Source organism: Oryza brachyantha, chromosome 3, assembly GCF_000231095.2.
Source record: "Oryza brachyantha chromosome 3, ObraRS2, whole genome shotgun sequence".
Taxonomy (NCBI): Eukaryota; Viridiplantae; Streptophyta; class Magnoliopsida; order Poales; family Poaceae; genus Oryza; species Oryza brachyantha.
In genome coordinates, this window is record NC_023165.2 from 24,595,489 (window position 1) to 24,609,973 (window position 14,485).

The 14,485-nt window shown below is 37.4% G+C and overlaps 2 protein-coding genes and 1 non-coding gene across 3 annotated transcripts; all 3 read left to right on the forward strand.

Moving 5' to 3' along the window:
* Nucleotides 1-2,292: 2,292 nt before the first annotated feature.
* On the forward strand, nucleotides 2,293-5,031 carry LOC102702183 (glycosyltransferase BC10). The gene is made up of 2 exons (XM_015834568.2): nucleotides 2,293-2,975; nucleotides 4,164-5,031. The coding sequence occupies exons 1-2, from the start codon at nucleotides 2,421-2,423 to the stop codon at nucleotides 4,803-4,805; spliced, it is 1,197 nt and encodes a 398-aa protein (XP_015690054.2). The 5' UTR covers nucleotides 2,293-2,420; the 3' UTR covers nucleotides 4,806-5,031.
* Nucleotides 5,032-5,509: 478 nt separating this feature from the next.
* LOC102703948 (photosystem I reaction center subunit N, chloroplastic) lies at nucleotides 5,510-7,577 on the forward strand. Its single transcript, XM_006650476.2, has 3 exons — nucleotides 5,510-5,780; nucleotides 6,099-6,145; nucleotides 7,273-7,577. The coding sequence occupies exons 1-3, from the start codon at nucleotides 5,573-5,575 to the stop codon at nucleotides 7,405-7,407; spliced, it is 390 nt and encodes a 129-aa protein (XP_006650539.1). The 5' UTR covers nucleotides 5,510-5,572; the 3' UTR covers nucleotides 7,408-7,577.
* Nucleotides 7,578-12,522: 4,945 nt separating this feature from the next.
* On the forward strand, nucleotides 12,523-12,596 carry TRNAV-CAC. Its single transcript has one exon. It is a non-coding gene; the product is annotated as a tRNA-Val (tRNA).
* Nucleotides 12,597-14,485: the final 1,889 nt, after the last annotated feature.

Here is a 14,485-nt window from a genome sequence, read left to right on the forward strand (position 1 = left end):
CATTTATAACCAGTACTATCGTCAAGTAATACTCAGGTCAATATTGCATTTTGCCTCATATTATATGCAATGCAGTATGAAATTTCGATTTGCCAACAAGCCCTGGTACGTGTCAGCACATTTTCCCAATCATGTTTTGCTACTTGTTTTTAGCATTTTCTTGCTCCTTGTTGATCAAACACGACCACTTACTAAATAGCAACATGTTATCACACACGTCAGTTTATACTACTAGTCGCTACGTGCTGTTAAAATTTAAAGAATTACTGACCACGAAACATTTCATAATATAAAATGTTTGATTTTTTTTTAATGTTTGATTATTCGTTTTATTTAAAGATTTAGTATAAATATAAAAGATGACAAATTGTGTTTAAAGTTCGTAAGCCACAAACAAAATAAATAATATTTTTATAATTTTTTAAATAGAATGAATGATCCGACATTAGAAAAAAAAATCAAGAGTACTTCGTACTCCGTATGTCAGTATTGTTTCTAGAGGAGACTTTAATCTTTACACCTCACGGTCACAAGTGGGTGAAAGTCAACTTTGGAGAGTTGCATTTATTGTTTGGAAGAAATTTTGTTTGCCGTGAAGTTAGGCATCATGTACCCACGATTAGTACCTTATTGTCCGAATTTCTGAGCGACTTCATTGTATGGCTAATTGTATCTTTATTGACTTCATGAATATTTGAATTATCGTACGTTGATATTCTTTTAATATCTTCGTGGCGGAAATATGCAATGATGCCTATTTCCCATTGAAAATACTACTCCCTCCATTTTTAAATATGTGAGCCTTTTACTTTTTTACTTTACGTTTAACCATTTAATTTTTTAAGGGAAATCTATTTTGTTGTGATTTTTTGTCATCAACACTACTTTAAGCTTAACATATATTTTAGCACATTTACACTGAAAATTTAAGTAAGATAAATAGTCAAACATTATCTCTAAAAGTTAAAAGGCCATACAAAGGTACACAAGAATGTGAAACAATACTTTGAACAGTATATGTTTACACGGAGTATGCACCACAAATAAAATTACAGACGAGCTAGATTAATATAAAAAACTCCCTATTACCATTGTATTTTCCCTTATGTTTATACTTATAAGCTAAAATTTAATTTTAACATTAAATTTAAATTTTTTTCATCGTAGTTTTGTTTCCAACCTTGACTTTTATTTTGATTAAAGAATGTATATAAAAGTTTATTAACAAATTATTTTTATTTGTAAATATGTCGTTTCATTTATTTCTCCGATAAGCTAAAAAGATGGACAATATATTCTCGTTTATACAATCTACTGTTCCGTTCCAAAATTTAACGATCTACCTACTTCCTCCCTCCGTCCTGAATTCCTTTTTCCATGGATAAAATTAAACATTCACTTCTATTGAGTCATCTTTAGAGATCGATTATGTTTTAATAGAGGATGTATTTGCTAACCATAAACATGGTTGCTATGCTTAACAACGGATCAACATAGGCTCTTAGCCTCTACAAAATGAAAAGTTCATTGCTAACATAGAAATAATAATAATAATAAGAGTGAAGTGCATCAGTGGTCCATAAATTTATGTGCGTGTATCAACTAGGTCTCTGAACTCTCAAAATGTATTTTTGGGTCCCCAATCTTGTGTGGGTGGTCGTATAAGTCCAAACGAGCTTCGACCCGCTCCATTCGCTGACGTGGCATGCCATGGTGGCACCTACGTGTTGGTGGGGCCATGTGAGTTCCACATGTCAGTGGAGGAATCTGAGAGAGAAAAAAAATAAGAAGCAGAGAGATATATTTATATGCAAAAAGTTTATATATACACACTGTGTTTATACTATAAGGTGCGTGGACGCGAAGAATGCTTTAGTATGTCAGAGGTTCATTAATTATCCAATTGCCATGAAATATCGTGCTGTAGCTAGAGCTGTAGCTAGATTTCTAAATACCTCTGTCCCTAAATATTTGACGCTGTTGACTTTTTTATATGCGTTTGATTATTCGTCTTATTAAAAAAATTTATCAAACATGTAAAGTTATATATATGCACAAAAATATTTTAACAATATATAATATGATATAAAAATAATTAATAATTAAGTAAATTTTTTAAATAAGATAAATGGTTAAATATGTATAAAAAATCAACGGCGTCAAGGAGTATTTATTTCAGCTTACATGTAATAAGCTAGATTAATATAATCGAGGAGGAAAAAAATAAGTTATAATTTTGCATATCACCGGCCGGATTCCGCAGTACGCAGGCAGGCACCAGCGCCACCCCCAACCACCGGCGCCCAGATCCGGGGTCCCGCCGCTTCTCGATTCCGCTCGGCGCCTCCCTGATCCCGGAGATGCCCCGCGCGGCCTCAAATCTGGGAGCGCCTCTCGTCGTCTTCCCGTAGGAGGCCGCGATGCAGGCGCGGGTGGCGTCCATGGAGGACGTGAAGGAGGCGCGGCTGCAGGCGGCGGGGGCGGGCCCGCAGGGGAGGGTGTTCCCGACGGGGATGCTCAAGGTGTTCCTGGGGTTCCTGCTGCTCGGCGTGGGGCTCTCGGCGGCGGGGATGTACATGGCGCGCCACACGCTGGCGGCGGCGGCGCCCGCGCTGTTCCGCCCGTGCCTGGGCTCGTGGGGGGCCTCGGCGGCGGGGGAGGGGGAGGAGGAGGCGCGGCCGGAGGGGCTGGAGCGGTGGACGCGGCCGCCCGACCGCGTGGAGCACGCCATGTCCGACGAGGAGCTCCTGTGGCGCGCGTCGTTCGCGCCGCGGGTCGGCGGGTACCCGTACCGGCGCGTCCCCAGGGTGGCCTTCATGTTCCTCACCCGCGGCCCGCTCCCGCTGGCGCCGCTCTGGGAGCGCTTCTTCCGCGGCCACGAGGGCCGCTACTCCGTCTACGTCCACGCGCTGCCGTCCTACCGCGCCAACTTCACCTCCGACTCCGTCTTCTACCGCCGCCAAATCCCGAGTAAGGTTAGCTCGCCTTGGCTTACTCGCTGCTTGGTGCTTGCTGCACAGAGTACTAACTAGGCCGTAGTGTGTGGTTGATGGACTCCATGTTTGTGCTGATCTATGCTACTGTTAGCTGCCTCTCGGCTGTACATTGACCTGCCTGGTACTATTCCTGGACAATTCGCATGGGATCTGGCGACCATTGAATTACCTAGTAACATTTAAAATGAAAAAGGAGTATCAATCTGTTGAATATGGTGGTACTTACTATAATAAAGCTAGAACTTCTTATGAATCTTATGGATAGTTGACGACTTGGGTGTTTCTTCGTTTTATATTTTCGTTTGAGAAAATTGCTCCTTTGTCACAAAAGCTTGGTGGCGAATGCGCCGTGTTCGCAACTTTGTGGCATTTCTTATTTTCAATGACACTCAACTTTGTGGCAAAGAAGCAATTTTCTCACTTTGTTTACCATTCTCAGACAACACAAATATTGGGTGTTCGGTTTGACGATTGCACTTTAGTGTAGGTTGTCAATCTAGTTTCTGCATTTACCGCAAAACTTCCTGAAACATGTTATTTTCCATAGGTCTGAATCATGGTTCTGTGTATATGCAGTTCTGCACCTTTAGGAGTTACATTCCTAGCCTTTCCAGAGTAAACCAGATCACCAACACTGTTCTAACAAATCATCTTTTTGGGTTTGAAACTGTTCATAGGAAGATTGACAAGCAACCCATACCAAAATGTTAGAATCACTGATGTTGACCACGATAGTTCAGAAGTGTTAACATAAATGATAGTCTGTTGTTTTATTCGTTCAATTCTGGGGACGTTGTGAGTTCATTTCCATAATGGTTGTGGCATTGATATTGGTCATGTTGGTTATGTTATGCTGTGCTGGATTTTCAGATTAAACATGGGGGCAGAATATTTGGGAATAACTTCTACATGCAAAGATCTCTGTGTCTTTGCATGATTGCTATTATCTGTTGTTGTACTAACAAGAATGTGTTTTGGGATAAGCAGAGTCACATTTGCTCAGTCTATGATGGATTAACCATATGGACCAACTTAGTTGTATCTATTATTAGTGTACCACTGGAAAAGGCACTAAACTCTATTATTAGTGTTCCCACTGGAAAAGTCACTTGTTTAGCCTTTTCTGTTGAAATAATCTGACTTTTTTTATTTGTTTGCTGATAACAGGTTGCAGAATGGGGTGAGATGACCATGTGTGATGCTGAGAGGCGCCTTCTAGCAAATGCTCTGCTGGATATATCCAATGAGTGGTTTGTCCTTGTGTCTGAGTCATGTATTCCAATATTTAATTTCAACACCACATACCGATACCTCCAGAATTCAAGCCAAAGCTTTGTCATGGCGTTCGATGATCCTGGACCGTATGGACGAGGCAGGTACAATTGGAACATGACCCCAGAGGTTGAACTCGAACAATGGCGCAAAGGCTCACAATGGTTCGAAGTAGACAGGGAGCTTGCCATCGCAATTGTGAAAGACACTCTCTATTACCCAAAATTCAAGGAGTTCTGCAGGCCTCATTGTTACGTTGATGAGCACTATTTCCCTACAATGCTCACTATTGAAGCGCCGCAAAGCCTGGCTAACAGAAGTATTACTTGGGTGGATTGGTCAAGAGGAGGCGCACATCCAGCCACTTTTGGGAGGGGTGATATCACAGAGGAATTCCTGAGAAGAGTTCAAGAGGGCCGGACTTGTTTATACAACGGCCAGAACTCTACAATGTGCTTCCTGTTTGCTCGGAAGTTTGCGCCAAGTTCATTGGAGCCATTGTTAGAGTTAGCACCCACTGTGCTTGGTTTTGGTTGATGTATGGCTGAACAGGTGCACCCCCCCTGTAATTTTTTATACTAGATCACTGTAGGATTACATGGGTAGAGAAGTGGGCTTATCTTGATGGATGAAAGCCTCACGCCGCCCATCTCTGCTCCATTGTGTTATATACACAAACTTGTACTGTTTTGTACAGTAACGTGACATTGAGTCACATGAGAAGTTTTTATCTTAGAATATTGCCCCGTTTTTTTTTTGTTTATCACAAGTTATACAGTAAATCTTTTTAGAACAAAAGAAATGCATACCTGGCCAAAAATAGAATGAAGTTATGCAGATGCTGGAAGTGCAAGTCTGTAAGATCAAAGTGCAGTTGGTGTACGGTGCGAAATGGGCTGAGCATGGAATGCTGGAATTGGTCCAAAGCATTCGGCTTCCACCGTTTCACCACTTATAAACCAGAATTTGAACTTTGAAACTTAATTTTATGATTTATTTCACACCTTCCTTTTTTAGTCGTTATAAACACATGTATAAAGGTTTTACCCATAAATTATTTTTCGTTTGCAAAACAACCGATTCGCTTTTTCTTCCAAAAAACTGAAACCATGGGAGCCTTAGATGTTTAAAGTAGTGCTGAAGTTGGTTAGTTGTGTCCCTGTCTGATCCAAGTATCCAATCCAAGAAAAAAAAAACCTGTGGTCTGTGGCTTCCACACATAAAAGCGTAGCGATCTGCTCCATGAGGAGGGCAGCGAGGAGGAGGCAGGCACTGGGGGCAAAACAAGTCCACTCCCAAGCCCCATGGCTCAGCCCTCTGGGAAACCGGTGGATACAGTCAGAAGGCCATGCACAGCAGCTTCAGCGTCTCGTCGATCAGCAGCAAAGAATCTCCAGCCGCTGGCCACCTTGCCTCGGAAGAACGGCATTACCAGGAGGGGCCTTCTCACTTTGCTGGCCTCCACTGCGGCCATACCTGAGGCCAGTGAATCGAGGAAGGCTCTACTGCAAGGTATGGCTGGATTTGGTTTGGGTTTGTTTGCAACTAGGTTTGGCAATTTGCACTCTCGTCTTTTGGCTTTTGCTTATGCCTAGAACCTAAAATTTGAATTTTCGATATTAGATTTAGAGTTGATTTTGAGGTTTTTTATTATAGTTTATTTTCCACATTTGGTTTTTAGATTGCTACGAACACGTATATAAAATTTTCATTCATAAATTATTACAAATATGTTTGATTTTTTTAAAAAAAAAACAAAAGATGACCCCTTAGTACTCCTATCCACCCCGGATGGATAAATAATCTTGCTTCCTCCGTGTTTGTGTGCAGAGTATCTGAACAAGTCCAAGGAAAACAAAGAAAAGAATGACAAGGAGGTATGCATGCAGCCTTCAAGTTCTCTCCTTGGCATCCATCCCATTGTTGCCGATGAAAATAGCCTTTTTCCTTAAATTATGTGTATTTTAATATAATATGGGTCGACATGCTTTCATATTTACTGTTCAAGTTCTCTCCTTGGCATCCATCCCATTGTTGCCGATGAAAATAGCCTTTTTCTTAAATTATATGTATTTTAATATAATATGGGTCGACATGCTTTCACATTTACCGTGTCAGCGCTCTATATTTATTCTCCCGTTGCCTTTCATTTTTTTCCAAACGATGAAAGATTGCAATTGTTGGGCACTTGGGCTAGTTCTAGTCAGAATAATACCTTTTTGTTATTAATTAATGTTATTCACAGAGACAAGGAAATCAGTACTAGTCTATATGTAGGTGTTGACCAAGAGAAATGAACCAGCATAAGCTTAAATCATCTAACAAGTTCCAGTTTTTATTAACAGGAGAGGTACTTTGAGTAAGATTGTGTAACAAAATCTGAAACTTAGGCACGGTTTCTTTAGTCTAGGAACAACAACGGTGAGGTTTGAAGTAAAGCCGACCATGTGAAGAACTTCAGGAGGACTAAGAATAAATGGATATAGATTTTATTGCTAGGTTATATATACACTTATTTCTTACATGTCATCTAAATAGTTATTAATTTTTTTATAAAAAAATAACAAGACATATTAATCTGATATATATCACTTCACAAATATGCAAGTTCAAATTTTAAGAGTTGTAAAAAAGACAAATTAAAAATTCGTTATGACTCGTAGATGTCGAATTTGAACTTGCATTTCTGTGGATAAGAGATGTATCTTTATCTATCTTGTTAAAATCTAACCAAGTGCTGAAAATACTTTTCTAGAATAAACAATATTTAATTTACATCTGCGGGTGAATAGTTCAATTGTTCTGAATAGTTCAATTCTCCTTGTAATTCCTCTGCTAGTTAGTTACAGATTTAACCTACTACGGTAGAATGTAGCTTAATTGAGGTTCTAGACTTTTAAATTTCCACTGGAATAAGGATTTTTTTTTTTGAAACCGGCACTGGAAAAAGGATTCATCATAGGTTTGCCACCAATTTTACCTTTCATTTTTTGTGGTATTCCAGAGGCTAGACGACTACTACAAGAGGAATTACAAGGATTACTTTGGTCTGATCGAAGGCCCTGCTAGACAGAAGACAGAGGAAGAACTCACAGAGTCGGAGAAACGGATTCTCGAATGGCTTGATAAGAACAAATAGTCAGGATAATAGGTGTGCCTAAATTACCAAAGGCTTCTTCGATTTCTTGCTTGAGTTCTGAGGCTTTCTGGAGAAGCATGTTTGCTCCTGCTGTAATTACATGTGTATGTCTATAGACAAAGTAAAGAATTACGGTAAGTGACCAATTAATACCCAACGTAATACTCTCTCTGGTAAAAAAAATGTTTATCGTTTAGGATAAGATTTAGTCAAACTAATAAAATTCTGACAAATAATTTTGTGTCAAGTTAAATTTATAAAACCTAATATGTGTATTATATTACGATAGTTTTTTAAGAAGAATATATATATATATATATCATTTGTCTTATATTTAAATTAAGCATTTAAGAAAAAAATTGCTCACCGGAATTTTAGAAGTTTGAATTAAATATTATTCTAAACGACAAATATTTTTGACCGGAGGAAGTAGTTCAAGACCAGAGATTGTGTTTTATACGTAGCAGAATTTGGAGGCTCGACTTTGTGTTATAAGCCAAAACTGAATTTCCTTTTACCCTTTACCTGACAGATGTATTATTTAAGTAAACGAAAAGGCAAAGTTTCAGAATAATGCCAAGTGATTCAAATTGACTTTATAAGTCGAGACAGTGATGTATTACATTTTGCTCTTCGGCTAGTTTCTCCATGCACTAACAGTCACTAAAATAACAGAAAAAAAAACAAATAGACACTCTAGGGCCGTGTTCGATAGTTTGGAGAAGGAGATTAGTACATTATTAATTAATTATTATATTATTAAAAAAATATAAAATAGATTAATATGATTATTTAAAACAACTTTGCTATAGAAAATTTTCTCAAAAAATACACCGCTTAGCAATTTGGGAAGCGTACACGTGAAAAACGAGAGGGTTTAGATTTCTTATTCCTCACATCGAACGCGGCCTAGATGTCATATGTTTGCTTAACTACAGTAAAAAAACCCCTCTCAACTACTGGCAATGGTGAAACAATAAGCTTCAGTGAGCATTTTGTATATGCTCCACAATGGATCTGGGAGATCATCTCTGAACACATGGCGGAAAGTGGTACGGTGCATACATTCGTCTCCAAGAAAGAAAACATGCATAGTTTCAACCATTTCCTGGTAATATATATTGCCTTGCTTCAAACCAAGCTCCAGAGCAGAATATGATGCCGTGGAATGCAATTTACCCAGGAAGAAAACCCTGATCATGGAGCCTATCCACTGGACACCATTCAAGCCTTGAGAAATCCATCTTGAAGGGGCGCATGTTGCGTATACAACGCCGTTCATAAACAATTAGATAGAGCCTCCCACGAGATTCAATCAGATGTGGGAATGCCAATTCCCAACAGTTAAGTGAAACTCTTAGCGTCTTGAATCTTAATGTGGCGAATGTCGGATTTGGAGTAAACTCGATGACTCCAAATTCTAATGCGGATATGTTAAAGTAGAACTTCTCATCAACAACAACTATGCTTCATATCTGGAATATTTCATAAGATCAGTCTCAATGTATAGTTTTATGGCATAATTACCAAGACCGTAAATCAGGTAACCGAGCCAGATGAGTTTTATGGGGATGAAACTCCTCTCTCATCTCATGAAACTCTCTCATTTAATAACTCTGTCAAGTCATCAATTTTTGTAGCACTCTATTTAATGTGCATGATATCCTCATAAAACATACACTGAGACTGGCCTAACGACTATTCTCATTTGCAGCAGTGCCATGCATGTCATTTGATATTCTTCGTCTTTTTGTGTTGCCCTCTCCATTCAAGCTGTCCTCCGACAATGTTTCGTCTTGGTAGTGGAACAAAATTTGGTGATCTTTCGACAGTAATCGTATACTCATGCCTAGTCCATTCCTGCCCTCCCAACACGGCAGAACCAGATCACAGGCTCATCAGCATCAACAGCCAGCACCGCGCAGCGAGGAGATCGATCTAGGCTCCCACGATGAGAGCGCAGGCACTTGCAGTTCTTGGGCAAGTCCTTTTCCACGCATGGCAGCACGATCTTCTTCTGGTTCAGGGGATTGATTCCACAGGGCAGTGGACAGCGAGAGCGTGTCCACCGTGAGCAGCCAGCGTTGAGGCGTACGTCGCCCAGCACCGCGTCCTCTTCAGATCGTATCCGTATTCGCTTCCCTTGGTTAGCACCCTGCACCCGGGCTCCACCAAATTTTTTTCCGGTTACCTTCAACAGAAGGAGATTTAGACCCGTTTTTTTCCTCTGCTTATAAATATATTTATAGCTAAATTTTGAAATTTTAATATTAACATTATTTTTTAATCACTGGACATACATACATATTAATTTATAAATATATCGTTTGATACTTTTCGAAAAAACACACAATCAACCCAATACACTGTTAAATTCGTTAGTCCGAACGCCTTCCGTAATGTGCCACCGTTCATGTGATTTTTTCTTATTTCATACCACTTTCAGAAGTAATTTTTAATATTTTTTTCTTTTCGATTTCTTTTTGGTATCAGGTTAGTGAGTTTTTTTACTCCTGAGCACATGAGAAAAAGGCATTTGAGCCACAGATAGAATTATCCACTAATTCTTTATTATCACTTCATCATGTTTACTTGTATGTTTAACTTTAAATTGCTATTTTTCTTTGTAATCAAAACCAACCATTTTAGACGTAGTTGCCACACTAAAATCTTGAGAATTACAGTATAAATATATTGAATATAAAGTGAAAGATATAGAAGTAACAATACAAGGTTTGACTATTTTCTTAAATAATAAAGTAAGTTTTAGAAAACCACATGAATTATGACTTGTGTCACTCACCTATCCCAAGTATTGTGGTTCAAAGACTTCACAAAACCATATCCTTATGTATATTGAGCACACATTTACATCAAAAAATTTCATCCTATAAAGTGTCTATGGAATTTGTAGTTATCAAATTATTAATACAATATGTTGCCTTAAGTCTTCTCTATGCACAACATTTTATAGATGTTAAATTTACTTGATATCTAGATAAAGTGGGGTTACGTGAAATCCATAGACCATAAACATGCGGTCACATGCAATGTACAATAGTACCTGTGGTTTTATACAACCTCAATAAAATCTAATTCAATAACGTGCCTTAAGTATAGCTTGTCCCAATAAAGTTTGGAATATAAGTTGACTAGTATAAAATAATCTATTTAAATTGGTTCTTTATTTAATTCGGATCAAGAGTTTCCTTCGTTAAATATGGTTTGAGAAAAATAAATAGAAGGTTAGTCTCAAACCACACACATGATATAAAATTCTCATAACTATTATTTGTTATACTCTCGTTTATCAATAATTTACTAATTTATTAAAATATTCATATTTTTCCTTTATTACAATGCAATGGGAAATTAAATATTTGTAAACGTATTGTTTTGATCCTTATTTTCCTGTCTTTTATTATTTTTGATGTTGATATTCCTAGCTTCAGCCACAAGGCTGTGTTCGTTTGCAACGATCAAAGATGAAATAATACAGATTTGTCCTCATTTTTTACATGCACGGTCATAAAAATGTGTTTTTCGTAAATGGTTCCTATATAGAAATTCATCATCTCACATTTTTAATATAGAATTTTAACTTTATAATCGTTAATTTCATTATGTGTATATTTGAATAGCTATAAAAAGTTGGATAATCTTTCATCAACAAATGAACACAACCTAACTGTTACACATAAGCACTAGCTCGTAGAAACTCTATAGTATATGTTATTTATGATTTTTACATGAGCCAGCATTAATAATTGTATATATGCTTCCATGTTACTTGACTAGTTAATAGAATTTCTAATATATTTTACAAACATTTCACAATATAAGGTAATAATATCTTTAGATATTATATGTGATACAAATAATTATTTAAACTTAATATTTATAGATAAACAAGAGAACGGCATTTGTTATAAATCTAATGATTATAATACATTATAAATATTTTTAAGTGATCTCAAACTTCTCTAACTTGATAAATTGTATAAAAAATATACCAACATTTTGTGGTAACTCTAGAAACAATAAATATTTCATAGTAATCAAAAAATGCATTATAGAAATATATTTTATTATGTATTTATTGATCTTCAACTCCAACAAGTTGTAACCAAAAAACAAATTGAACTGAAACTACTATGTGCACATTCATAATTAAATTTATTATTTTTGTTATAACTTATAGAAGTTGTTTTAAAAATTACATGTATGTAGAGCAATATATCTTATATTTATATACATTTTTCAAATTTTTAAGTGACCATTTAAGTGATATACAAGAAAGAAGTGAATATACAACTGAGTGTTGAAAACATTTTCTCGTATTTAACTTTATATTATTGACAATGTTGTTAATCGTTTTTCTTAAGTAAAAGTCTTAAAATAGGAAAGTGTTATGCGTATGATAACATCATAAGAACCGTGTACGAACGCACACGGCGCTAGCGCACACGTCGCGGATGACAGCAACACGCGCCGTGCTATGAGGACGACATCGTACGCGGTTCGTATGAATGGTGTCGTACGTATACTGACTCTCTTTAGAATAATATCAAGTACTTAATATATTAATAAAAAATTTATATTAATAATCTTCACATATACCAAAACATCTTATTTAGATGCGAAAAAAAGATTAACTAAGGTTACATTACACATAACAAACGTAATAAATCTAATAATACAACCTATTATATCAACAAATAAAATAAAAAACTTTCTAAACTAATAAGCAACAAGTTTGCAACTAGCATAGATATGAAATTATATTACCGAGTAGAATTATAAGGAGATTCATCCCAAGTCCGACCCAAACAGTCTAAAGCAGACTACACAATATATAATGGTGATAGAGAGATCATGTGCAACTGATTCAGTTAGAAATCTTATCTGACTCAACTGGACGGCTCTGTAATTGTTGGACAAAACGACCGTCTACCAACACCGCCCCACATCTTCGGTAGAGAAAATTACAAATGTATTATTTGCTAGTCGACACCAACAAACCGTCACTACGTAGTCTCATCCTAGCTCATCAATTTTATACAACTTTTTTATTCTACGAAATAGTTAGATTTATGAATAAATATAAACCAAATTGTCTGGGTGGTGTAGTTGGTTATCACGTTAGTCTCACACACTAAAGGTCCCCAGTTCGAACCTGGGCTCAGACATATAAATTAGCTTTTTAGTAATATTGATTTCGACATACCACATATTTTTATATATCTTTTTTATTTTGATATTTATCTTGGTTTTGTGGTGCGCATATTTTTTTTTTGCTGTACATACCTTGAATTTGTGATATCACATATTTTTAATAATATTTTTTTATTATAATAAGGTTAAATAATAAAAAAAATATGATTTTACACATATAATTTAACACATATACATAATTTTACCCGTCTTAATTTTGCATTTTGCTAGCCGCGTTGTTTTTTTTTTGTCTAATTCTCCATTGCATCAATTTTGACTGTCCGCTTTAAAATCTGTACTAGTATTATACCTACAAATTTCATATACATGTGTTGAACTAGTTTTACTCGTCAAAGACGTGGTTTAAACTTTTCAATAAATAATTTTATTACTAAATTTTGTGAAAAATATTTTCACCATATGAATACTTTTGCCATGCTACCAATATTGGCGTGTTAAAATATTGCCGTCACATAGAGTTTTTGGCGTCATTGTCGGTGACGTGACAATATTGTCTTGCCATGCCAACCATGCTGTCACGTAATGTGTTCTTGCCATGCCACCAACACTGTCGTGACCAAAATGTTCATACGGTAAAAATATTTTTCTTCAATATTTAGTAGTAAAATTATTTGTTATAATTACTTAAAAAATAAAAAGTTCTACGTCAGTATGCGTTGCTTTCTCCAAAATTACAAGCTACAGAACGCGTCTAACACAAAAAGAGCTGTCACCTGATCCCGCCGGCCCAATCACCATCTCCAACGACACAGCACAAGCGCTCGGCACACGCAGACTCCGCTGGGTTTGGCCGCCTGCAGCGTCCAAACTTTGACCTGCGCACATGCCAACCAAAATAAAGAAAATCATCACAATTCTCACATCAAACATAATGACGGCCTTGGCCACCACCACCAACAGCGCACACCACTACACCAGTACTATGCGCCTGTGCCCCTGTGCTGCTGCTGGATAAGGCCTCGAGTCACCTGAGATCAGAAACGAACACCCGGGATCTAGATCCTGCTGCTCAAGCGCTGCGTACGATTTTACTTGCTACTATGCGTCGTCGTGCTCGTACGTGGATTGCTTGGGATCCATAGAAAATGGGCCAAAATACTCCCATTGCCAGCATTGCCAGCAATACTAACCTTATTTTTTCTTTTTCAGTTTATGCTTATAAATTTAAATTTAATCCTTTAATATTAAATTTAAAGTTAATTTTGAGATTTTTCTCTAATTATTTTCAGCATTTATTTTTATACGGTTAAAAACACATGTATAATAGTTTTATCAACACATTATTTTTCATTCGTAAATATACCATTCAGCTTTTTTGACACCCTAAGTTTTTGGCAGTGCTTTACAGTTAGCGATGGCTCGGCCTCCCCGCCGGCGACAATTGGCAATTTGGCAGCGGGCGGTTTGACCCCGCCGGCGTGAGTGGGTTTGGTTGGGTTTAGTTGAGCCGCAGATCGGGTCTTCTCGCGTGCTGGTTCGTGCGTGCATACGTACGTACCACGGCCGCTGGTGTCACGCCGGGCGTTGTTGTTGTTAGTGGTTAACTACTCCAGCGTAATAAAGGTTTAATGGGTCGTGCAGAACGCTTTGACAGACAGGGTGGGTAGTCCTCAAGCAAAGCACACCGCTACGGTACACACGTACGCCTCCCCCCCCCCCCCATCTCCTCGATTATTATCAGCTCAACAATTAATTACTCGCTTTAATTAATTAATTATAAATATACCTGATTGATTGAGTATAAAGCTGGGCAAAATATATTCCTTTGGTTTTTATACGAAAAATTCGCAGGAGGTTGGAGGTTGGAGCTGCCGACGGCAACAGAAACGGGGCGACTACTGCT

Excerpts from the sequence above, each read along its gene's own strand:
- LOC102702183 (XM_015834568.2), top strand. The coding sequence starts at position 2,421 with ATGCAGGCGCGGGTGGCGTCCATGGAGGACGTGAAGGAGGCGCGGCTG. Across the intron at positions 2,976-4,163 it reads GCCGCCAAATCCCGAGTAAG|GTTGCAGAATGGGGTGAGAT; the intron begins GTTAGCTCGCCT and ends TGCTGATAACAG.
- LOC102703948 (XM_006650476.2), top strand. The coding sequence starts at position 5,573 with ATGGCTCAGCCCTCTGGGAAACCGGTGGATACAGTCAGAAGGCCATGC. Across the intron at positions 5,781-6,098 it reads GAGGAAGGCTCTACTGCAAG|AGTATCTGAACAAGTCCAAG; the intron begins GTATGGCTGGAT and ends GTTTGTGTGCAG. Across the intron at positions 6,146-7,272 it reads AAGAAAAGAATGACAAGGAG|AGGCTAGACGACTACTACAA; the intron begins GTATGCATGCAG and ends GTGGTATTCCAG.